A 26137-nucleotide genomic window follows, 5' to 3' on the forward strand; every position below is an offset into this window, starting at 1 on the left:
CCAGAAATATCAATAAAAGAATTACACAAGAAATTTAAGGAGTATGGAGAAATATCGGGGTACAAGATCAATGCAAATAAAAGTGAAGTGATGCCAATGAATAATGCGGATTATACAGAATTTTTAAAAGTATCACCATTTAAATGGCAAACACAAGCAATCTGATACCTAGGTATTAGGTTAGATAATAATTTAAGCCACTTGTACAAATTATCAGCCACTAATAAAGAAATTGCAGGAAGACTTAGAACATTGGAAAGAATTATCACTAACGTTGATAGGGAAGGTAAATTGCATTAAGATGAATGTCTTCCCAAAGATACAATACTTATTTCAATCGTTACCAATTCCCTTAACAGAGAAATTCTTTAATGAACTAAAGAGAATAATAAGGAAATTTTTATGGAAAGGAGGGAAACAAGGATAGCGTTAGATAAATTAACAGAGAGGTACAACCAAGGTGGTTTTCAGTTACCAAATTTTAAAAATTATTATGGAGCAGCACAATTAAGGTATTTATCAGATTTTTATCAGACAAGGGAAAAACCAGATTGGACTAAGATGGAGCTAGATAAAGTAGGGGTGAAAGTACCAGAACATATACTATATAAGTGGGATGAAAAGCTGGTACGATATAAAAGCTGGTACGATATAAAAGCTCACCAGTATCGCAACATTTACTTAAAATATGGAAGAAGATTCACGTAGAAAGGCTAAAAAAATTTTACCAAATAACAAAATTATGATTGACGCAAAATCAGCTAATCCCTTTTACAATAGATAACCTTTCCTTTAGAGAATGGGAGAGAAAAAGAATCAAAAGAATAAAAAATTGTTTTTTGGGAAATAATTTTTAAACATTTGAAGAATTGAAGTACAAATATGGAATAACTCATGGTACAATGTTTGCATACCATCAAATGAAAGCCTATTTAAAGGATAAATTGGGAAACAGACTGAGATTACCAGAAGGAAGCAGCTTTGAATATGTGATTACAGACACAATGATAATTAAAAGATTTATATTGAACATGTACATCAAGCTGCAAGAGAAGGAAAATGATGAAATGAGCTATAAACCCAAACAAAAGTGGGAAAAGGATTTAAACATAAAGATAAAAAATGAAACATGGGAAAAGTTATGTTCTGGAACTATGAAGAATACAATAAACACAAGGTTACGCATGATACAGTATAATTGGTTACACAGGTTATATATCACGCCCCAAAAGTTTAAAAAAAAAATGGGATCCAACATTATCAGATAGATGTTTTCGCTGCAAGAAGGAAATGGGAACAACAGAAAATGCAATGTGGGCATGTGAGAAAGTGAAAAAGTTTTGGGAAGATCTAAATCAGATATTAAATAAAATCACAAAAAACAACATATCAAAAAATCCAGAGATCTTTCTTCTAAGTAATATAAGAAGTAAGGAATTAGACCTCAGACTGGATGAAGCGCAAAAAAGATTTATTATGATAGCCTTAGCAGTAGCAAAAAAAATGTATAATGTCAACTTGGAAATCAGAAGAGAACCTGAGAGTACAGCAATGGTACATGGAAATGAATAAATGTATTCCACTGGAAAAAATAACATATAATTTAAAAAATTATTTGAACAAATTTGGGAACCGTACATGGAATACAACAGAGAGGGCCTACTGTGGACCTCCACCCCTAAAATGACAGAAGGAGAAGAAGAAATGAACTGACCCAGTGTGTAAAAGTAGATGACACATTATTTTTGTTTATTTTTTATTGTGTGATGACATTGTTTAATGGTTGTATTGTATATATTGAATGTTTATTGGTTTTGGAGGGGGGTGGGAAGAGGGAGAAGAAAGGTAGGGGGAAAAAAAGGGGAGAAAATGCCACTGTGTATATTTAAGAGGGAAATGTTTGTATGTATTTTGGTTGATATGGTTCAAAGTGCGAAAATTTAAAAAATATTTAAAAAAACACTCAGTAGGTCAATCAGCATCAGCAGAAGAGAGTTGACATTTTGAGTTTACGACTCTTCATTTCAATTGAAAAACAAGAAAACAAGCTTGAAGAGAGAGGACAGCGTGACAGTGTACACCAAAGTTGTCAAGATAATAATTACTTAAAAACCCAGTAGTTAGAGACAAACACGAACACATTTAATTTAACGTTTGATAGTTATATCTGTATATTTCTGAAAGAAAAAGAATCTCAGCGTTGTGTGATGTCATGTATTTTAAAATTTGAACTTTGAAAGTAGATGGCTGTATGTGGCTGCCTTTTGAAAGGATAATCATTAATTATATTTACAGTACCCATGATTAAAACATTATACCCATTTGATAAAATATTATGTATCTGGGGACAAATAGATCTATAAATTTTATTCCAAGTGACCAGACAAGAAGAGATCAGCTCAAGGACTTCTCACTTAGTGACTCTGCAGGGAACTCTCTTTTGCTTCTCTTTCTCTGACTGTTACAGGCACTTCAGGCAATTTTTGCTAAAGTTGAATAGGTCTACTTACAGCAAACCAAAGGTAATCTTGTGTAATATGACACTCTTCTGAACCCTTTCCAAAGCCTCCATAATGGGGTGACCAGAATTGCACTAAATTCTCCAAGTGTGGCAGAATCAAAGTATTATATAACTGGACTTATTTGCAGAAGTGCTTTGGAGCCTTACTTAAAGGCAAATAATTTAGAATTTTATTGTTTCCTTTATGGATCACATACTAAGTCAAATATTTTTAAATATTTCCTGAGCACATCATAAGTGAAAAGATAAGAAAATTAAAGAGCCTATTATTTCTGAGTAATTAAGAGAAAAAAGAATGGAAGTTTTCCATCAAAACCAAAATCTTTCAGCTTTAACTTACACATAAATTCACAGAGGTTTAAAATTCAACACTCAAGTAATTGGGATCTGTCCTTGTATGCAAAAACTATACTATACAAGCCATTTAGCTGAAATAAAAACAAACCTGGCAAGTTGATAGGTCCTGTGTGAGAGCTCCACCTCAAGTGAGTCTCCAAATTATTAGTCCTTTCTCTGGCTGCAGCTTGTTAACATCACATATCTCGTTGCCTTCTGCCTAATTTTTGAGTTAATGCGTATTGGTGTGAAAAAAAAAACAATACAGAAGTGTGTCATTTGTCCTCCAAACCATGCTCTGCTTTCTCTGCTACTGTTCCTTCATTTTCCTGTCATTGTCTTTAGACAGAGTAGGAAGGGGAGATGTTGGATGTGTCTTTCCATGCAGTAGGAAGGTTTTTTTTTAAAAAAAACAACATCGTCTTGCATGCATTTGGTGAAAAGGGTCAACACTCATGCAGACACATTTCTGGAAGGGATCATTTTTATAATCAAATAGCACATTTGAAATTTATATTGCTATGAATCGTCAACTGAGAAAACTTAGTTCTAAAACAATTCTATTCCAGTTTCAAATTATTAGTAAAAATTTGTTGTGCATTTTTCAATTATGCATTTTGATTTAGTCCTGGTATAGACAAAGCAGGATCAGTGAAATGAGAATCACTGAGAATCTTCATGGGTTGAAGGATTATGTGTTATAAATAAGAACTTTATGGAAAAAGTTTGCAAAACAAGGCTATATTAACAAGATTCTGAACCAGAGTCTTTGTGACACTGTAATAAGGGAGATTTTGTTTTGCAGTGAACAGAACTTTTATTTAATTTAGTTGACAATTGAGAGATTAATGGAGAGTTTAATTCTTCCCATATTTTGGACATTAATGTCATTTGCTTTGTGCTACAACTTTCTACTCATAGTTGACAATGTTCACACATCCTATTACACCTGGTCTAATGCCAGGCTGAAACTAAGATAGAGGTTGAGTCACATAGGCTTTCCACTTCCCCAATGAAAAAAGTACACAAATGATAGTTCCTCCTTAACTACTCAGCTGCTTCACTGCCTCCCACATCTTGCAGAAAAAAAACAAGCATAACAACACAAAAAACCAACCACACAACATTGCTTTGACTGGAATGGAAAATAAATAACTGCTCTATTTACACAAAAACTGACAATTTCTTTTCTGGTCTCTGACCCTTACTTAGCTTCTTCCAAAGAGTTAATGGACTGGATGACATCCTGGTGCACATTCCAGAGTAATATCATCGTCCTTTCCTGAAAGTTCACCTATAACGGTGTCTTTGTTCTAATACAATGACAATTTCATACAAGAGGGCTTTCACTTTGTGAAGAATGATTGGTTCTGGACCAAGTCTTCAGCAGCACAGCTGAGACGTTGCCATTGTGCTTGGCCTTTGCACTAACCAGTCTACCCGGTCAATAGAATCATGTGTACTCAATTGAATTGACCGAGGACTTATTTCTGTGATGGTGGACATCTCTGGAGTTGGCCAAGATTGGTCATTCAGTTGGTTCTTCTGCCAGAAGATGGCTCCAAATACTTTGCTTGAGTTCTGCCATTACTCAAGGTGGGATGGTCACAGAGTGTCTTGCGGTACAGGAGGATGTTGTTTGAGGAATTTCATCAGTCCCATTTCCTCCTCTCTTTATTTCTCTGTATTCTTGCAAATTATTCTTTCTCTCATTCACACAAATCCCATTTAATGATTTTTAATTGTTAATCACTTGCAATCAGAGGTAATTCACTGCAGCCAATTAGCTGACCAGCATGTTTTTTAGAAAGTGGGAGGAAACCAGCACACCATCAGAAACACACATGGTCACAAGGAGAATCTGCAAGTTCCACATAGACAATATCCAAGTTCAGCATCAAACCTGGAGATGTGAATCAGCTGTGCTAACTGCTGCACCTCATTCCACATTTGTCCTCATACCTGGTTAACTGTCGAATGTGATCCAATTGCAGAGATTTGATTGGTGATCTACCATTTAGGGAATTTATTTAGCTTGCCTAACATTAATGCTTCCACTGTTTTGTGCTTCAGTTGGTTAGCATTTTAGGTGCACTCAGTATCAATAGAGTGGATCTCCCAGTGGCCACCCATTTCAACCCTATACCCTTGCCAAAATGTCTATCCATTGCTTATACACTGCCAGACTGAGACCACCTGCAAATTGGAGGAACAGCATCTCATTTTCCATCTGAGCCCCCTCCAACCGGATGGCATTAACGTCGACTTCTCTGGTATCCATTCTCTTTCTCTCTCTCATTCCCCCATCTCCTTTCACAGAGTCAAAATCAATTCTCACTTTTTCTCTTATCATATCCAAGTAACACCTTTTATTGGCATGGACTCCTCCCCTGGCCAGTCTTCAGTCTTTATTCTTAGGTCTTCTTGTTCATTGCTTATTCCTTGAAGAAGGGTTCAAGTCCAAATCATCAATAATATATCTTTACTTTCTATGGTTGTTGCGAGACCTGCTGAGTTCCTCCAGCATTTCTGTGTTTCACTCCACTCAGTATTGCTCACGACTCAAACAAAATGGTCATGAGATTAGAGAGACTCTTTGTTTTTCAGGACAGTGGCAATGCTGGCCAGGCCAACATTTATTGTTTACCCTGTGGTGTTGGAACTACTGGTACTTCTTGAATTAATGCAGTTGAACAGGATGCTCCAACCTATAGACAAATGGCAATGTATTTTCAAATCTAGATGATGCGTGAACTGAAAGGGAATGTGCATGTGATGCTGTTCCTCTTGGGGGCAAAAGGAAGTGTTTTTGAGTAGCCTAGGTGAGTAACATCAGAATATAATGCACCAGTGTGGATAAGATGCCGACCAAGCAGGTTGCTTTGTTCTGGATGGTGTGGAGCTTGTCATTTGGTGTTGGAGTGGTGCTCATGCAGCTAAATGTTGGATACACCATGGTACTTCTGCATTTTACCTTGTTGGAAGTAGTAGGGCTACGTTTCAGGGAAGTGAACCACTCACCACAGGAGAGCCGATCTCCAACCTGCTCTGTGACCTCTGTACTTATGTGGCTGATTCAGCTAATTTTATGGTCAATGGCTCCAATAACCCTCCCTGCTCCCCACCCACTTCCCAGAATGTTTTTGTTGGGTATAATTCTACAGCCAACAGTATCCATCCCGCATTGGTGCCCGCTTTGATCCCCTTCCTCTCATTTAGCTCACAGTGCGACTGAGCTTTTCCTCATTGTGAAAAGCCTGTTTATAATATAATTATTAATAATTAGGTTAGGAAATTAAGAGTCAAGTAGGCAAAATGTAAATCATAAATGCACCTCATGACATACATTTTCCCCATCTCTCCTTTTTCCATTCCCTTTGCCCTTTGTCTAATTGTAATGGTTCCCTGATCCACCTGGTTTAACTACCAGTGTAAAACTAAGCCAAGTGTGGTACCAATCCACCTCATCTGATTTCATGTCACATAAAAGGGAAATTTGAACTGATGTAACTTTTATGATTGCCAGAATGAAATCCTATTATTTTTAAACAAATGTCAAATCCTAAATAAACGTACAAAATAAATTCACAGTCGGGAGCCAGTATTAAAACAGTTTATAACTGAAATACATACATGAGATGTTTTTAAACTAATCTTCACTTTTGTTATTCCTACCACTAAAACTAAAAACCACATATCTAATTCAATTCAAATTCGACACTGCCAATCTGCACAATACACTAATGTAGTAATCTGCTCCTTTTAATATCAAAATTGCATAGCAACAGCTTTTGAAATAATCACTAGAATTATCAGCTATGCTCATTAAGTATCTGATAACTTGCTTATTTCCATGAATCAGTGCTGCCCAGCTGTGTCATTATCTAATCCAACTGTAGTCAGAGAAATTACAAGATGAGCACATGATCAAAAGAGTCATTCGAGTGATCTTGAATTCATACAAATGACAGAAGCTTCAAGAATTATGCCCTTGTCCCAGGGATGACAATTAACTTTAGTCATTGACTTCATGGAAACACAGAAAGCAGGGGCAGGCCAGGCAGCCCTGCCATTCAATAGAATGATCACCCCTCATTCAAATTCAGTACCCTGCTCCATCTTTCTCCCCTTGTCTCTTCAGCCACAAGCACTCAAATGTATTTCCTCTTTAATATATTTAATGATTTGGCTCCAACTGCAATAAGCTGTGGTAGAGAATTCCCCTAGTCTCTCTGCTCCCCATTTTAGTCTTTTGTGCTTTACCCCTTATCCTCGTCTGTGACCCCTCGTCCTGATTCTTCTGAACGTAATTTACCTTCACTTCATTACATCAGTTTTACCCTTGCAGCAATTAGTCTGTGAAGCATCTGTGGACTCCTTTCGTTGTAAAAAACACCCTTCTTCAGATAAGGAGACCAAATCTGCATATGATACTGAAGGTGTGGTCGCAGAAAGGTCCTATTCAATTATAGCAAGATATTCCTGCTTTTATACTTGCATCTTTTCAGTATGAAGATCAGGTTCACAGTTTTCTGTTTTCCATTAAAAAAAACATTTAAGTGCCTCATCCACTAATAAAGAAAGCGGCATTATCGAACAGATACATTGAAAATGAAATGGAGAAAGGAATAGCGTTTTTATGAAAAGCTGGGTAGTCAAATTGCACAGCTGCTTATCAGATATAAAGCTTACAATGGTCATGATGAGCATTTAACCAGGCAAAGCTCACACAGAAAGGAAACCAATTGATAAGGACACCTGCATTATGGAGTATATCTCGTGGCATCTCCTACACTCAGGTGGCAGATCACAGCCTCTTTAAAACATCAAGGGGCAGAGAAATTTTATCACGATGGTAACTGATATTCCAGAAATTCTTGACTTCTGCAACACAGGATTTCTCAATAGAAATAATTATAAATTTATGAAAAGCAACAGGTAGGTTATGGTGGGTAGTCTCAAAGGAATAGCTGTCATCACAAGATCACAAAGAATAAATAGAAACAGGAATGGGGAAATTGGCCCTTCATGCCTACTTTATCTTGATTTCTTTAATGCCTAAAATTTCTTTCAAGCTCTATCTTGAATATACTCAGTGATTGTGCCATTAGTTTTCTGGGTAAAGAAAGGTCTTCACCCCCTATGTTCTGAATGGCTAATGACTAGATAGAAGATCCCACGCTGGGGAAATGCAAATTCTGAATCTAGCATAAAGCTCCTTAATGTTCAGTGAGATCATCTTCAATTTTTCTCAACTCAATAAGGTGTACTGTGCCATTAGTTTCCTGGGTAAAGAAAGGTCTTCACCCCCTATGTTCTGAATGGCTAATGACTAGATAGAAGATCCCACGCTGGGGAAATGCAAATTCTGAATCTAGCATAAAGCTCCTTAATGTTCAGTGAGATCATCTTCAATTTTTCTCAACTCAATAAGGTGTACTGTGCCATTAGTTTTCTGGGTAAAGAAAGGTCTTCACCCCCTATGTTCTGAATGGCTAATGACTAGATAGAAGATCCCACGCTGGGGAAATGCAAATTCTGAATCTAGCATAAAGCTCCTTAATGTTCAGTGAGATCATCTTCAATTTTTCTCAACTCAATAAGGTGTACTGTGCCATTAGTTTTCTGGGTAAAGAAAGGTCTTCACCCCCTATGTTCTGAATGGCTAATGACTAGATAGAAGATCCCACGCTGGGGAAATGCAAATTCTGAATCTAGCATAAAGCTCCTTAATGTTCAGTGAGATCATCTTCAATTTTTCTCAACTCAATAAGGTGTACTGTGCCATTTCTTCATATGAAAAACTCTCCATCCCAGGAATAAATATGGTGAACGTTCACTAAAGTATCTTTATCACAAATATTTTCTGCTTGGATAGAAAGCTCAGACCTGTTCACATTATTCTAAATGCAGTCTCACTAAGAACTATGAACCTGACATACGAGTGCTCAAGTAGCAAGATCTATCACATGCAGTGGGATATGCTGGAGCTCAAATGCGTTCAAATGTAATTCTTATTCTGGAATAGGATTAAACTGCAGCAGAATATCAAAAACACCAAGTTCCAACACCAGTACTTTTAGGATCTCAACTCTATATTGCAAAGAAAATTTTTATGATGTCAGGGATACTCATGTGGCTTTGACCAAGATAACTCATTTCTCCTTATCCTTCTGGATCTGTCTGCAGCTTTTGGTATGGGTGGCCTTCCCCTTCTTCAATATCTCTCCTCTATCATACACCTCAATTTCTTGCCATATTTTATTCTTATCCAGCCAGTTGTAGTTAGACAAGCACCAAAGACAGCTGTGTTTCCTCCACCTACACAGTTACTTTTTACCTTCCACCCCCTCATTTTTCTACCAGTGTCTGCAGATTGATGCCTTTGTGATAACGCCTAGAATGCAAGGTAATTATAAGCAGGATGCATTGCCTTTGATTACATACTTAGTTATATGGGACCAGATATAGTGAATCATGAGGGTCAATGCCTGATCTTAAAAATAGCAGACCCCAGTTTCATTCATATCTGTGTGCAGTGCAGATTATATCACAATTTGCCTACTCTGCATTTCCCTCCTAGGTGTTGCCTGTGCTTGCACTCGTATCCTTGTTGAACCTTGTTGGGTGTACAGCCTGACAGAAACAAGCACTCACAGACATACCACCAAAAAAAATGCATGCTATATTTTGTACTGCTGGCTTTTCACCAATATTTTCTATTGAATACAGATGCAGTTACAAAATTAGCTGTCTTGGAAGTTTATGGCATTTCCAATCACCTTCAGATACTCGTCAGGTCCATAGTCGAGTTCTTACTGAAACTACATTTGGAATAGTGTGTATAGGTCTGGTCTTCCTACCCAAGCAGGAAGTGTTTGTGATAAAGGGACTTCAGTGAACATTCACTATATTTATTCCTGGGATGGAGAGTTTTTCCACATGAAAAATATAACTATGCAGACTACACTTTATTGAGTTGAAAAAATTGAACATCATCTCAATAAAGAAAAATACAAGATACTCTTGGAAGTAGACTGAAGTTTGCTTTGTTGAGCAAACATTATAAGAGAAGGGATAGAAAGATATGTACTGCGTGTAATAGATCTTAGTACTCAAAGCTCTCTCCTGATTCCAAAATGTAATTGGAAAGAACATTTGTTATTTGCTGTTACTTTTTTTTGTGCTTGTTTTATTAAATTACTTGGAAATTTGTGATTCTCTGGCATAATGCACAGCAGTAACAATTTTGGAAATCTACTTTACAACTCTCCTGGTTTTTATTTCCAGGGACCTCTCAGAGGCCAGCCACTTCAATTCCACATCCCATTCTCATGCTGACATGTCTGACAATGCCCTTGTACTATCACGTGGATGCCACGTGTAAATTGGAGGAACAACACCTTGTATTCTGTCTTGGCAGTCAGCAATAATGAATTTCTGGTAACCCTCCCTCCCACTATTTCTCCCCACATTTCTCATTTTTTTCTTTCCTCCTTTCCTTTTGTTGATCCCTCTGACACCTTTCCATCCCTTGTTTTTCCCTGTCCATTGCCCCCACCTCCCAACCCTTCCTTCATTCATACTATCACAAAGGATCTTTCTCAGCTCCATTCCCCATCACATTAGCTTCTTCCTTCTCTTCCCTCTCCCATCACCATCCAACTCCAAGCCTGTGCTCCTATTCTCTTCCCCTCCCATCCCCACATTCTACACCAGGCATTTCCAAAGAACAGTCCAGGCTAAAACATGGACTTGACCTGCTGAGTTCCTCCTGCACATTTGTGCTCAGTTTAATTTCTAAATACCTGTTTTAGCATTGTACACAATCCTTGATCCGGAACCCTTGCGGGACAGTGTGTTCTGAATATCGGATTTTTCTGGATTTCGGAAAGCCAGATTTAAGCCCACCCGAATTGTGCTGCCATATCCACCCCCTCGCCCTCCCGAGTCGTGTTGCCGGTCTCTCTCCCCACTTGCCGGATTTTGGAGCTTTCCAGATTTTCGGTCTGGATAAAGGATTGTGTAGTTGTAGTTTCGGTCTGGATAAAGGATTGTGTAGTTGTATTAGACAAAAGGCAAAGGAGGAAAAACCCCAACGCCCAACCCCAACCAACCAATTTTCTCCTGCAACCGTGTCTGCCTGTCCCGCATCGTACTGGTCAGCCACAAACGAGCCTGCAGCTGACGTGGACATTTACCCCCTCCATAAATCTTCGTCCGCGAAGCCAAGCCAAAGAAGAATATATATTAATTATGAGAAATTGTTATGTTTAAAATCAGACTTTGTTAGTTAAAATCAAAAATGCTTTGGATCAGATTTAAGTTTGACTATATTGGATCTGGATTGGGACACAATTCTTAAGTTGGCTACTAGCTCTTCAACATGTGCTCGACATTGTATATTACATTTCATAGTGGTACACAGAGTGCATTTGTCTAAGGCTAAATTGTCTCATTTTTATTCCCATATGACTCCTGGTGTGACAGGTGTAAGAGCAGAGAAGCATTATTAATTCATATGTTCTCGACTTGTCCTAGTCTAGAAAAATACTGGAGAGAGGTTTTCCATACTTCAATATAGATTTAACACTGAATCCTTTGGTGGCCCCTCTTCAGTACAACAAGAGGGAAGGAGACTTTTTTTATCTCTGGTTCAGAGATGCGCCATTTCTTTTGGCGAGGTGCACAATTTAACTTAAATGGAAGGGGTTTTCCACCTACTCATGATCAGTGGTTGCTTTACATCTTGTCCTGTTTGAATATGGAAAAGATTTATTATTCAATTAATAATTCAGATACAGGATACCAGAAGTGATGGGGGTCGTCTATGAGTCACGACCTTACTTTATAATTTTACTTCAATGTAATTAAATTGTCCAATTCGTATCTTTTCCACATTCCTTATCTTATTTTTTTAACCTTCATTTTTCTTTTAAATATTAGTTATATATTACATCTGGCAACATGGTTAGGTAAGGGGTTTGAGTTTTTCTCCTCTTTTATTTTTTTAATATTATTAGTTTTTTTTCTTAAAAAATGGTATATATTATTTAGAATATGAATTATGAAAATGATTAACAATTTATGTACGTTAGTGAGATACAGAATATTTTTGTAACTGTCCATACTATCTTATTTGAATTGTACCCTTTTTGTTTGTATGTTCTTGATTAAAATCAATAAAATTATTTTAAAAACCATTGTCGAAACAACGAACAAGTTCAATTCTGTTGTGACACGTATATCAAAATGCTCAGAATATAAATGATAGGGCCAAAACTCTTAGTACGAACAAATACTCTGACAAGAACCAAAAAAACTAAAAGGAAAACTCATCTATTTTTTGTTGCAATAATGACCATAATATATGGGAATTTTCCCTATATAATATTAATAGACACAACCAAGAGCTTGTTTTGGGGAATTATTGTCCATACTAGCCTACTGAGGCTCCAATATGAAGCATAGATGAAATTTGGCCATCAGCCTATATTTAGCTATGATTTGGTAAAACGAAGAGGTGGCTTACAGTCCATGCTTGAAGATGTTTTTTCCCCATATTCAAATAAGGTGACAAATGTTGGAGGGCCTGCAAGAAAACTGCTGGCCCTGAGACAAATACCACTCCTGCTACCAAAAAGGTAAATATTGCCACTGTAAATGACTGAATACGCCACTCAGAGAAAAAAAAATCCTCAAATTGATATGCATTTAGGAAAAGCTCATCGGTACTCCCAAATGTTCCTATCCTAGACTCGAACAAGAACTTGGTCCTTCTCAATTTTCTTATTACTATTGCATCCCGTCTTCTTCATTTTTACCTTCCGAGTGATATCTTTCCTCAAAAACAATATTTTCTTGACTAAATAAAATAGGCAAATATAGTTAGGAGACATCAAATAAGTACAGGTCGAGTACCCCCTATCCAAAGATCCGAAAACTGAAAAGATCCAAAAACCAATATTTTTTTTAGTGCCGACAGGATGTCACAAGTGGAAAAAAATTCAACACCGAACTTGCCCATGTGGGGCATTTGTCTGCGCCTGTTTGATTACAATAACAGTAAAAAAAAAACCCCAAGATCTTTGCTACAGGCCAGGAAGATGCCATACAGAGCTGGGTCCAAGTCTTCAGCATCGGCTGCAGCCAGTCAGCAATTCCATTCTCAATATCGGGTGCAGTGCCGACCGCATCAATGAAGTCACCTTGGGCTCCCAGGCAGGAGTGGGGACCTCAGGCTCCTGGACAGGAACAGGGACTGTAGTCGAGGACTGGTGGCGGCAGATGGGATGTGGTCTTCTTTTGTAAGTAGAGATAGTTTTTTTTGGGTAAGTACTAAACATTACATCATATGAATTTTCCACTTGTGACATCACGTTGGCACTCAAAAAGCCTGCCATTGTTTGTTGTTGCTGTTTAACTTCTGATACAGGTATTCTGCTGATACTACTGTGCCATTGAGTTCCACTGTTCCAAAATCTGAAAAAAACCCCAAAAAAGTCTGGTCCCAAGCATTTTGGATAAGGGGTACTCAACATTTTAGATAGTGGGAATCAAAACAGCAATTCCAGAGTTTAGCGCTAACTCTAAACCACATAATATTAGTACATTTCTTTGCAAGTATAATTTTCTTCAATCTGCTAATTGTGTCTTACCTAATTGATAAGGTGAAGTCTCCAGGGTTGCTTTTGCTGGGTCGTGCTAGAAAACTTCCATGAACCCCTCTAGATAATAAGAGGTCCTCTGCTTCAGCTCCAGTTATACTGGGATGGAACCACCTGTGCCAGAAAAAAAGACATTTCCTTGAAATGCTAAAGAAAAAGAGAGAGTGCTCAAGGAAACTCATTTTTCATGTTATTTATTAAAAAACCAGTAGCCAATAGTTTTAATTAAATAATCTAAAACTTAGTAGGCAAGAATTCTGATGAGCAGAATGATTAGTAGTAATTAATGCATTATTTGACAGGTATTTGACAGGTATTTGACCTGTGTTTTCTGACAGGATGTGCCTCGGCAATTTCTTCACGTTTTGGAGTTGATGACATTGTAGCCAGTCTGAAACATTAACAGTATTTCTTGCAACAGTAAAAACACAATGCTGGAGAAACCCAGCAGGTCAAACAATATACTTTATACAGCACCTGCCTACATTTTGCTCACACCTTGATGAAGGGCTCAGGCCCAAAACGCTGGTTATATAACTTTATCTTTGCTGTATAAAGTACATTGTTTGACTTGCTGAGTTTCTCCAGCTTTGTGATTTTATCTCAACCTTGGTGTCTGCGGACTTTTGTGTTTTACATCAGTATTTCTCGCATCCTGGATGCTGACTGTCTGACTAAATATTTCCTGTATTTTCTGGGTTAGGGGTGCAGCTAATGCTGGGGCACAATACATCAACTCTACTTTCACCTTGTTGTATGGCTCCATCACTTTTGCTCTATTCATTGATTTCAGTCTTGTGTTTTCTCTTTCCATAGATCCTGGCAGATCTGTTCATTATTTAAATATTTTCTGTACTCAACATATATGCATACTCAAAAAATAACTAAGAAACTGGTCACCACTTTCATCACTCTGTTCATTGCTCTTAACATCTTAAATGTTGACCATAAATTTTCATTGTGCCAAGTTAACATCTTAAAGAGCTATTGCATTGGTTATAGAAAGCTGTTAATAACAAAACTATTCATTGCCATAGGCCAATAATCAGAACTTTGAATTGATATTAACATTACCATTTAGTATTTCCCTATCCATTAGTAATTCATAATTTAAGATTACAGTAATTTTAAAAAATCAGAATGCTGAATAATATACAAAAATTACTAACCAAATATACATCACCATAATCATAATTTTCATTAAGAATGGTGATATGCATTACTGAATCTTCACATTTTGGTCGAAAAACATTGTTAGCAACTTAAAATGAGTTATGTGTTTAAGGTATCAAGTATAAATGCCACATATTTAATCTATAAAATGCTCAAACCATCTTTGTTTTTTCATATCAGACATGAAACATATCAGACAGAAATCAACCATCACACCTTCACAACTGCTCTTACATTTCTTTGTGGCTAACCATATTTTCCACTAAAACTCATCCAACGTTCCATTCATCAGAAACTATATTCAGCAATAAAAATGCAAACTTTGACAAATAGTCAGGTTGCTATGATGTAAAATTGAGTTGGTAGATATTTCATTTGATGGACAGTATTCTCAAATTCAAAGGGAGTTGTAAACCAAGAAATAACAAGATTTTAATCCATTAATATGGCACAGACTAATCTATCTTTTCATATTTTTTTTTTCCTGTTCATTGACAACTGAATTATTGTAATACAATGATCACAAAATGAGGAAAAAATATCATGTAAATATCCTGATCAAGATTACTGGAAAGGAACCAAGGAAATGAAATCATTTTGCAAAATTCTAGTGATAGCAGGTATATGATTTAGGCGCATACAAGTCAAATGCAGGGATGTCATTTGTGGGACAGTTCTCATCTGGCATGTATGCTGTTGAAAATGTGCGCATGGCCAAAGCAGATTGAAGCTGCTGTTTAGGTTCCATCCACTGGATCTTTTCGTGATCTCTAAGCCTGTATTTTTGTCATGCAGAAAGACAATACAATCTGATGTTTCTCAAGCCCAGAGTAGAATTACCATCATGATGCATTTAACACTAGTCTTCCTCGACATTATCATCTGTGTGCCACTTACCATTTTTGTTTCACTATTGATGCAGATCCACAAAGTCCCTTACCATGTGCTTATTCATGGAAGTACCAACTTGTATTTTCCAAAAATGGTTAAAAAAAAGTGGCTTAGCTATACCAAACTTTAAAATTTGTTGACCCTGTTTAATTTCAACTACAGGAAATAGCAATTTAACATTGCACCAGACACTGGCAGTCATGGAAGTGATTTTCTATAAATCTTTCTGATATATAAATATTACATCACTTGAGGGGTCAGGACTTTGAAATGTACATGGATTAAAAGGATAAGAGTAATGCACCCATTGACCAAAGCTCCATGAGAACAGTGGCATAAGGTTCAAGTTACAGAATGGGTAATCAAGTAGACAGCATTAATACTTTTGGGACCCGAGTACAAATCCCACTGTGGTGGCTACTGTAAGGTAAAACATCATGAGATGGGAATGTGTAAGGAGTTACCCTGTACAGGGCTGTAACAAGATGTGAATGCATCCTTGTACTTACAAGATAAGAGAGACATTGATGGATTGAGAGGCAGGAAGCTAGCAGGGAAAGGATAGCAACAGTTTTAGTCATTGGACAAGTAATGATATGATGATGTTCTAAGCATGTATCCAAGGGTATAAAAAATCACCATTTTGCTGATAACGGCAGAATGCATTCTCCGACTAACATGGTTAGTTGCAAGTGTTACAATCCGGTAATAAAGAACAAAGAACCCTGATTTCGACTCAGTCTGGTGTTTGTCTCACTCATTCATGAACAAAGCAGACCTAACACTACCCAATTTAAATTTAGGAAATTGTATCTTTTAGAATTTTAAAAATAAACTAGTTTCATGATCATGAAATTATTAGATTGTTTTAAACATCCATCTGGCTCATTAATGTTCCAATAGGAAGAACATTTGTCACTCTTCTCTCATGCGATTCATGTGCAACTTCTGACCTACAGCAATATAGTTAGTGGTCAACTGATCTATAACAAAACATTCAATCATAAAACCAGCAAAGTGAAAACACAAGGATAAAACCTCCATGATGACCTCTTGTTAGCAATGTTATGTTGCAAAAAGTTTATCAATCTCATGCAGATAGTCAAGGATAGTAAATGTGTCTTTCAACCCCATTCTCCCACCTCATGCTCCACTCTTCAAACTCATAGCAATCAGTACAAATCAGGACTGGAATCTTGTGCCTGACACCACCCTGACATAATTATCATTAATTCAAGCTTCACATCATAGAGCATTTAGATTGTGAGCTATTCAACGAGCAGGCAAGCACACACCGTGACAACATAGGGACGAAGACAGTTCAGTTCAGATTGACACCAGTGAAGATGCCCATCCTCAGAATTATCACACTGCTACTTATGCTTCCACTGAAGTTCAACATGGAAGAGCACAAATCAGTAGCTGTGAGAAAACTGTAGGTAAAGAGCATTCACTTTTCATCCAACCTCAAAATCTAGTGTTGGGAAGTTCCACACACAAAAAAATCAGTGTTACTTGTACAACTTCCTCATCGGAAGACCCCAATTAGAACAGATTGTAAATGTTTCCTCCTCCCCCCAACCATCATCACCCTTTCTCTACTCCCACGATACCCATGATTTCCTAGCCAAGTTAGGGTCCAACGCAATCCATACATTTGGTGATGAAACCTTCATTGCTGGCCTAATTGTGGGTAATCAGGAATCAGAATTCAGAAACCAGTATCCGGTTATGTGAACTAAAACAATTTTGCTCTCAACATCACTGAGACCAAAGGGAAACACATAAAGACAGCAAAGATGCATACATCAGGATGCTCCCTTATAAACTACATCATCTCCTCAAAACTCAGCAAACTCCAAGACCTGGGAGTTAACAACCCACTGTGTATTTGGATCATGGATTTCCTCATCTCCAGACCACAATTACTGAACATTGGTAAGAACATCTCTTCCACAATCTCCATCAGTACCGGAGCACCACAGAGCTGTGTTCTGAGCCCCCTGCTCTACTCACGGCTGTGTGGCTCGGTTTGACCACAACACCATCTACAAATTTGCCGATGCTATTATGGTAGTGGGTTGCACAAAGGAAGGGGGATTGAAAACTTGGCTGAATGGTGCAGCAGCAACAACCTCCCACTCAATGTCACCAAAACTAAGGAGCTGATTGCCAAGGAAAGCCAGTGGTATTCAATCCAATTATCATTTGGGGATCAGAGGTGGAGAGGATAAGCAAATTCAAGTTCTTGGGAGTCACTGTCTCAGAGCAATTTCCTGGACCCAACACACTAATGGCATCATGAACTTCCTCAGGGGTTTGCAGAGGTTTAGTATGACATCAAAAACCCTAGCAATTTTCTACAAGGGTGTGGTGGAAAGTGTGCTGACCATCTGCATCATGGTCTGATATGGGGACACCAACACCCTTGAGTGCAAAGCCCTCCAAAATGTAGTGGACACGGCCCAGGACTCCTAAGCAAAACCCTCCCCACTATTGAGTACATCTACAGGGAACTGCCATCAGAAAGCAGCAGTAATCATCAAAGACCCTCACCACCCAGCATATGCTCTGTTCTCGCTGCTGCCATCAGGAAAGAGGTATCGGTGCCACGAGACTCGCACCACCAGGTTCAGGAACAGCTACCCCTCCACTATCAGACCCCTCACCAACAAACTCAATCAGGGACTCATTTAAGGATTCTTACTTGTGTACTTTATTGATTTTCTTTTTGTTCTCTCTGTATTGCATAGTTTGTTTACATTCGTTAAGTTTGCAGATGTTTTGTTTACGTTTTATGCTGTGTAAAGTTCACACTACCAATTAGTGGTAATTCTGCCTCTGCAGGAAAAAGGAATCTCAGGGTTGTGTGATGTCGTGTATGTACTCTGACAAGATATATGAAAGCTGAAGGGGAGGCAGAGGGACTATGCCACTAGTCTTTGTTAGCAGTGGAAAGGATTGTCAGCTTCATATTGCTGGGAGTCCCATATTGGAGGACCACCTCTAGAACCAGCTCACTGTGGCAACCAAGAAGGTATGGTGAATTGATATTTATAACATTTTATATTTACATTTATTATCTATCTTTTCTTAATTTCTAGTCATTGTTTGTTAGTGTATTTTATGGACATGTGTAGCTGCAACAAGCAGGAATAGTGGTGCATCTGTAACTCTCATATCAACACATTGCACTGCTCCCTCTGGAGAATGTAACTTGGCAAAAAACAAATCAGGACAAATTGCAATGATGAGGCCGATCAGATTGGCTGTGTATGGAGCAATGGTTGTTGCTTAGTTCTTATGTGGTCAGCCCTCCGAGATTTTGTGCATAATATTAATGAGAAGAAAATTTCTACTGGGCAGATTATGCTTGCTTTTTAAAAGTCTGAATCCCGAGATGAAGTGAATTGTGAGTGGTGTGCCAGTTTTTATTCTTACTACAATTTCTGATTTAACTGAATGATTTGTTTAATGTAGGAAAGATTTGCTTCAACATTATTGAAAGACTGCAATCAAACATAGATCAGTCAAGATGAGATTTCCTTTCCAACGGAACACAAGAAAAATGAGTTCAGGAGGACATCATCAAGCCAATCCCACTACTTCATAGATACATTGCTGATTGGCTGATCTACACTGGCCTCAACTACCCTTCTATGCCAGTTCTCCATGCCTCTCTACTTCTCAATCAATTACACTGGTCAACAAATGTTTTCAGGTTTGCTTCTTAAAAAAAATAATTGGGGATTATGAGAGGAAACTTCAAGCTGAACACAAAGACAATAGTTGGCCAGCATTGATGGATTCCAGTTGTCCTGATGTCACTGACAGCACCAAGATCAACGGAGAAGGAGTCCAAGTGTGAATGTAGAAAATGATTTTTCACGACGTTGCGTTTCATGGTTTTGTCTGCATAAAGTAGACCTAAAATATGACAGGAAATCACAAAAATAGGTTCTATCTACAAAAAAGGTACATGATGGGAAAGTTTTAAGATGATTTTTGTGATCAGCAGCCCAAACTCCATAGAATACACCCAAAAGTGTTCAGGAAGCAAAATCTTCGATGTTCTAATGATCTAGTATCCACTAAACTGCCTGGGGAGAGAATTCCAGAGATTCATTACTCTGCACAGTAATAAATTTCTACTTACTTCAGTTTGAAATGATCATCTACTTTTCTTGTACTTGTGTCCTTATTGTTTGAGATTCTCCCACAAGTGAAAACCATCTTAGGATCAAATGAACCTCACAGAAGATGTGACTTCAAAAAGTTACAGAGTCATTACTCTTTTACTTTACATTCCAGATAAAATAAATGACAAAATTTCATTTATTTTTTGATTTTTTTTATTAGTTTTTATAATAAATACAGTATAATGAAGAAAAGGGAACAAAACTGAAAATACAATGCAGTGTAAAAAAAAAATCTATTTATATCTATCTCAAGATAAAACTTCAAGCAGTACAAACTCAGTCCCCGTCCCCTCGCCCCTCCACTGGAGGAAGACCGTCCCCTCGCCCCTCCACTGGAGGAAGACCGTCCCCTCGCCCCTCCACTGGAGGAAGACCGTCCCCTCGCCCCTCCACTGGAGGAAGACCGTCCCCTCGCCCCTCCACTGGAGGAAGACCGTCCCCTCGCCCCTCCACTGGAGGAAGACCGTCCCCTCGCCCCTCCACTGGAGGAAGACCGTCCCCTCGCCCCTCCACTGGAGGAAGACCGTCCCCTCGCCCCTCCACTGGAGGAAGACCGTCCCCTCGCCCCTCCACTGGAGGAAGACCGTCCCCTCGACCCTCCACTGGAGGAAGACCGTCCCCTCGCCCCTCCACTGGAGGAAGACCGTCCCCTCGCCCCTCCACTGGAGGAAGACCGTCCCCTCGCCCCTCCACTGGAGGAAGACCGTCCCCTCGCCCCTCCACTGGAGGAAGACCGTCCCCTCGCCCCTCCACTGGAGGAAGACCGTCCCCTCGCCCCTCCACTGGAGGAAGACCGTCCCCTCGCCCCTCCACTGGAGGAAGACCGTCCCCTCGCCCCTCCACTGGAGGAAGACCGTCCCCTCGCCCCTCCACTGGAGGAAGACCGTCCCCTCGCCCCTCCACTGGAGGAAGACCGTCCCCTCGCCCCTCCACTGGAGGAAGACCGTCCCCTCGCCCCTCCACTGGAGGAAGACCGTCCCCTCGCCCCTCCACTGGAGGAAGACCGTCCCCTCGCCCCTCCACTGGAGGAAGACCGTCCCCTCGCCCCTCCACTGGAGGAAGACCGTCCCCTCGCCCCTCCACTGGAGGAAGACCGTCCCCTCGCCCCTCCACTGGAGGAAGACCGTCCCCTCGCCCCTCCACTGGAGGAAGACCGTCCCCTCGCCCCTCCACTGGAGGAAGACCGTCCCCTCGCCCCTCCACTGGAGGAAGACCGTCCCCTCGCCCCTCCACTGGAGGAAGACCGTCCCCTCGCCACTCCACTGGAGGAAGACCGTCCCCTCGCCACTCCACTGGAGGAAGACCGTCCCCTCGCCTCTCCACTGGAGGAAGACCGTCCCCTCGCCACTCCACTGGAGGAAGACCGTCCCCTCGCCACTCCAGTGGAGGAAGACCGTCCCCTCGCCACTCCAGTGGAGGAAGACCGTCCCCTCTCCACTCCAGTGGAGGAAGACCGTCCCCTCTCCACTCCAGTGGAGGAAGACCGTCCCCTCTCCACTCCAGTGGAGGAAGACCGTCCCCTCTCCACTCCAGTGGAGGAAGACCGTCCCCTCTCCACTCCAGTGGAGGAAGACCGTCCCCTCTCCACTCCAGTGGAGGAAGACCGTCCCCTCTCCACTCCAGTGGAGGAAGACCGTCCCCTCTCCACTCCAGTGGAGGAAGACCGTCCCCTCTCCACTCCAGTGGAGGAAGACCGTCCCCTCTCCACTCCAGTGGAGGAAGACAGTCCCCTCTCCACTCCAGTGGAGGAAGACAGTCCCCTCTCCACTCCACTGGACGAAGACAGTCCCCTCTCCACTCCACTGGAGGAAGACAGTCCCCTCTCCACTCCACTGGAGGAAGACAGTCCCCTCTCCACTCCACTGGAGGAAGACAGTCCCCTCTCCACTCCAGTGAAGGAAGACAGTCTCAGTCCCCTCTCCACTCCAGTGAAGGAAGACAGTCTCAGTCCCCTCTCCACTCCAGTGAAGGAAGACAGTCTCAGTCCCCTCTCCACTCCAGTGAAGGAAGACAGTCTCAGTCCCCTCTCCACTCCAGTGGAGGAAGACAGTCTCAGTCCCCTCTCCACTCCACTGGATGAATATGTGTAGAGAGAGAGAGAGAGAGAGAGAGAGAGAGAGAGAGAGAATCTATACACACACACACACACACACACATATGTATAAACCCCACCTAACCTATTCTATTAAAAAAAAATCTGATCAGCTTATCCTGTGGGTTACATATATTGTGTAGATTTTGATTCATACCGTGTATCTTCAAATTTCACCGATCAATCAAATACATGATATCTATTTTTTTTCTAAACTTATACAGGACATAATATGAGAAAACCATTGAAACACCATTGGAGGTCTAGAGTCGTTCCATTTGAATAAGATGGTTCTTCTAGCTAACAATGTAGAGAAGGTCATAACAGGTGCAGAAAAACTCCCTATGTCCGGTTCAATAACCCCAAAAAGAGGAGTTATTGGATTGGGTCGTAGTTCCACCTGAAATACAGTTGAAAAGATATTAAAAATTTCTTTCCAACAGATTTCTAAGAATGGACAAGACCAAAACAAAAAAAAGACTTTGGGATGAAAGAGATACAAAAACTGAGGCAATATTATCATTTTAACTGCATTAATATGACCTATTAAAGATAATGATAAGGAGATCATGCAGAAAAAAACAACTTCACGTTCTCAAATAGAAAAAAATTGAGCTGACATAAATCTTTAAATTGTTTAGTAATTTTAACCCCCAAGAACGTGAAATTAACTCTGACAATCTTTAATGGAACTTGAATGTAGATAGGGCCCTGCATATTCATCAGGAAAAGTTCACTTTTAGGAAGGTGTAGCGGTACGCTTGGAGGGAGTGGGCAGACCAGCACTAACAAAGGTTTAATTTATATCCAGAGAAAGAGGAGAATTGAGAAAACACAGATAATATAGCTGGGATAGATGTTTTGGGATCTGAAATATAAACAAATAAGTCATCTGTATACCGAGAAACCTTATGAGTTATTCTGCTTCTGACAATCCAATTAACTTCATGAGTGTCTCTAAAGGCTAATGCCAGAGGTTCTAAAGCTAGATCAAATAGCAAGGAGCTAAAGGGACATCCCTGTCTAGTTCCCCTAAACAGCCTAAATAAGGAGGATTTATTATTATTAGTAACCATCATAGTTAAGGGGTACTATAAATCAATTTAATCCATGATATAAAGTTCATACCAAAATTAAATCTCCTTAATGTTTCAAATTTAAATTCTTCATTTCATTGTGCACAAATGGGAATTAGGCTAAATGTTTATTACACATGAAGACCTTTAAAAGATATAGAAAATCCGAGACTGGCTGAAGCAGAACCTTTTTCCACTGTATCTGGATAATCATTAGGAAAATAGTGTAGTTGTTCACAATCTGTAGGAATTATAACCTACTCTACAAAGCAGTTCCTGCATATCATATATTACACTACAAGCTTTTTATAACTACGGTATATGGATTTGAATTAGCATTGGCAGTCTGAAAGGAATATGAAGCTTAAAAGGTCAAGGCTCCAGTGAGCTTTATATGAACAACCTTCACACAAAGCTGCTTGTCTTGAAGGCTTTACAGCTTGCATCAACTCATTGACAAAACCTTCACCTAGCCTTTGGATATACTAGCAATCGGTAATATTGTGGCATCATATTTCATTTGTACACTGTCAGCCCCTAACCTTTCCCGCACTTCTAATGCTTCTATTACCTCTGCGTTGTCAGACCATTTATCCAATATCCAGGTCTGGACATGTAGTAGGATTCTACACCAGAAGAACTAAAACCATTTTCTCTGAGTAAATTGGATAACCTTGCAGTATTAAGTTTTCTCCAAAATTAATGGTGTCACAAATGAAGAATGGTGTACCATGACTACCTTTTTTTTTAAAAAAAAAGTTAAGTGTTTGGTTTTTTGGAAAAAAAAACCAAACATTTACAAGGTGAGAGCAAGTTGTGGCATAATTTCAGGAAAGCATTTATCATTTCTCTTTGCAGATTTTAATTTACAAACATTTAAATAAGTAACTTGCCAAATATTGGGAAAGTGGGCTAAACAATCCTTCAGTCACTCCAAAATAAATTGCCTCTGCTACAACACCAGAAATTAAATAAAAGTGAGATTGGTGGAAATATCCAACAGGCCAGGGTTGGGGTGGAGGTCGGGGAGATCAGTTTGATGCTCTTTCAGCAGTTGTTACATCATTCTGTTTTTATTACAGATTTCCACCTTCAGTAATGTTTGTTTCACAAACATTGGTAATAATGTTAAATTATGAAAAACAGAAAATTTATAGGAAAGGTAGATTCATATTAACTTGCCAGATGCTGAAATGATTGCAGAATTAGAAATATTGCAGTGTCCAGTTCATTTACATTTAGCAAAGTTCATAATAGATCTCACACTAAACTTAGTCTCCTCTCCCTCGTAGAACCCTTCTCTTACTGTACTAGGTATTTCATGATAAACTTCAACTTAAACGTAAATCAAACGCAGAGAAAGTTGGCAACAGTCACCACTGAATTTTTGTGAAGTGATAAAAATGTATTCTTGTCTATCAATGATATATAATTTCATAACTTTATGAAATCATAATTTTATGAAATAAAATATATCATAACTTCATTTTTGTTTCAAGGACACAATACTTTTATTAATACCATTGACATTTTCACATGACCAAAGAATTTTAGAATGCTTTGAAATACACCTTCTTAATATTAGCAAAATCATTATTTCGGAGATGAGAAAGAATTGCCAATTAAACTAGGCAGAAGTTTCAGAGTTGGGAGTATAAGAATGGAATTATTTTGAACCAGTATTTATTTAGCAGTTTGACAAGGATTTCTGTCTGAATTATTTTTTTTTAATTTCAAGAAATATCTGGCTACGATCAACTTTCCACTCACTTTCTTGATATTACTCTGCAGCAAAAATAAAAAAGGGTACTGAAAATGCCCCAGAATTAGCACATTTAATGTTCAACATTTTTTCTGTAAATTACTTCCACTCATTTCTTCTAACAGAATGACCAACTAGCCATTGATGCAAGTCTCAGAATCAAAAGAACATAGTGAAGACATGCAGCCTTACAGGGTGTCCACCACAGACTTATCTCTTTTGTAAATTTTATCATTAATGCTATTTACCACTATAGTCTGTGCATAAGTAAATTACAACACTAACTTTTGCAATAATTATGCAATTGTAACCATGCAAAATTTATATCTCATTTAGGATTGTAAATTTACACTGTAACTTGCAACTATCTTTTATAATGATTATCTGAAATTTTTATAGGATTAAAAGTACAACAAGGAAGTATAATCATATAAAACTAGGGGTAAACATCAAGATACGTTTAGTCAGAGGAAAGTGTCACAGAATGCCTTAAAGGAGCATTGTCACAACTGCCAGAGGGAATTGCTAGTTTTTCAGCTAAAACCATAGCAGCTAAGGACAGTAAGAGGCAAAATTGGAAAAGTACAGAAATCTCAGATAGTTATAGATGGGAGCATTTACAGAAACAGGTAGGAGTGAGGCAGGAGCATTTTAAAATCAAACTGTTGCTTCCCCAAGAATCAATATAGATTAGCATGCATTAATGATTGAATGGAAAAATGGAAGCCAAGATAAAAGCATTAAGGATTTCATGTAGAGGATAGCAGATGTGAGAATTGTCATGTAATTGCTAAAGCTGGATCAAGCAAAGGTAATAAACATAGTAAATAGAGTTTACAACAGCCATAAAGCCCAACTATGTGGAATAAGGAAATGTTACTAAAATGGTTCAACATCAGACAGTAGAGAGGCCACCAACTAAAAACCTACTTAAAGGACAAATTGGGAAGCAGGCTGAGGTTACCAGAAGGAAACAGTTTTGAATATGTGATTACAGACACAATGATAATTAAAAGATTTATAACAAACATGTACATCAAACTGCAAGAGAAAGAGAATGAGGAAACAAGCTGTAAACCCAAACAAAAATGGGAACAAGATCTAAACAAAGATAAAAAATGAAAAATGGGAAAAGCTATACTCCGGAACTATGAGAAATACAATAAACACGAGATTACACATGATACAATATAATCGGTTACACAGGCTATACACCACGCCCCAAAAGTTAAATAAATGGGTCCCAACAGTATCAGATAGATGTTTTTGCTGCAAGAAGGAAACGGGAACAACAGTACATGCAATTTGGACATGTGAGAAAGTGGAAAAGTTTTGGGAAGATCTAAATCAGGTATTAAATAAAACCACAAAAAGCAACATACCAAAAAATCCAGAGATCTTTCTTCTAAGTTATATAAGA

The 26137-nt window shown here is 38.9% G+C and overlaps 1 protein-coding gene across 2 annotated transcripts in view; it reads right to left on the reverse strand.

Moving 5' to 3' along the window:
• The window catches only part of ptpn11b (protein tyrosine phosphatase non-receptor type 11b), a 115366-nt gene that overhangs the window by 67987 nt on the left and 21242 nt on the right, over positions 1-26137 (reverse strand). For both annotated transcript variants that reach the window (XM_069918350.1, XM_069918351.1), the window contains exon 2: positions 13516-13638. In XM_069918350.1, coding sequence (XP_069774451.1) covers positions 13516-13638 — 123 coding nt within the window. The remainder of the gene's footprint in view (positions 1-13515; positions 13639-26137) is intronic.

The sequence above is a fragment of the Narcine bancroftii genome, chromosome 2, assembly GCF_036971445.1.
Source record: "Narcine bancroftii isolate sNarBan1 chromosome 2, sNarBan1.hap1, whole genome shotgun sequence".
Lineage (NCBI taxonomy): Eukaryota > Metazoa > Chordata > Chondrichthyes > Torpediniformes > Narcinidae > Narcine > Narcine bancroftii.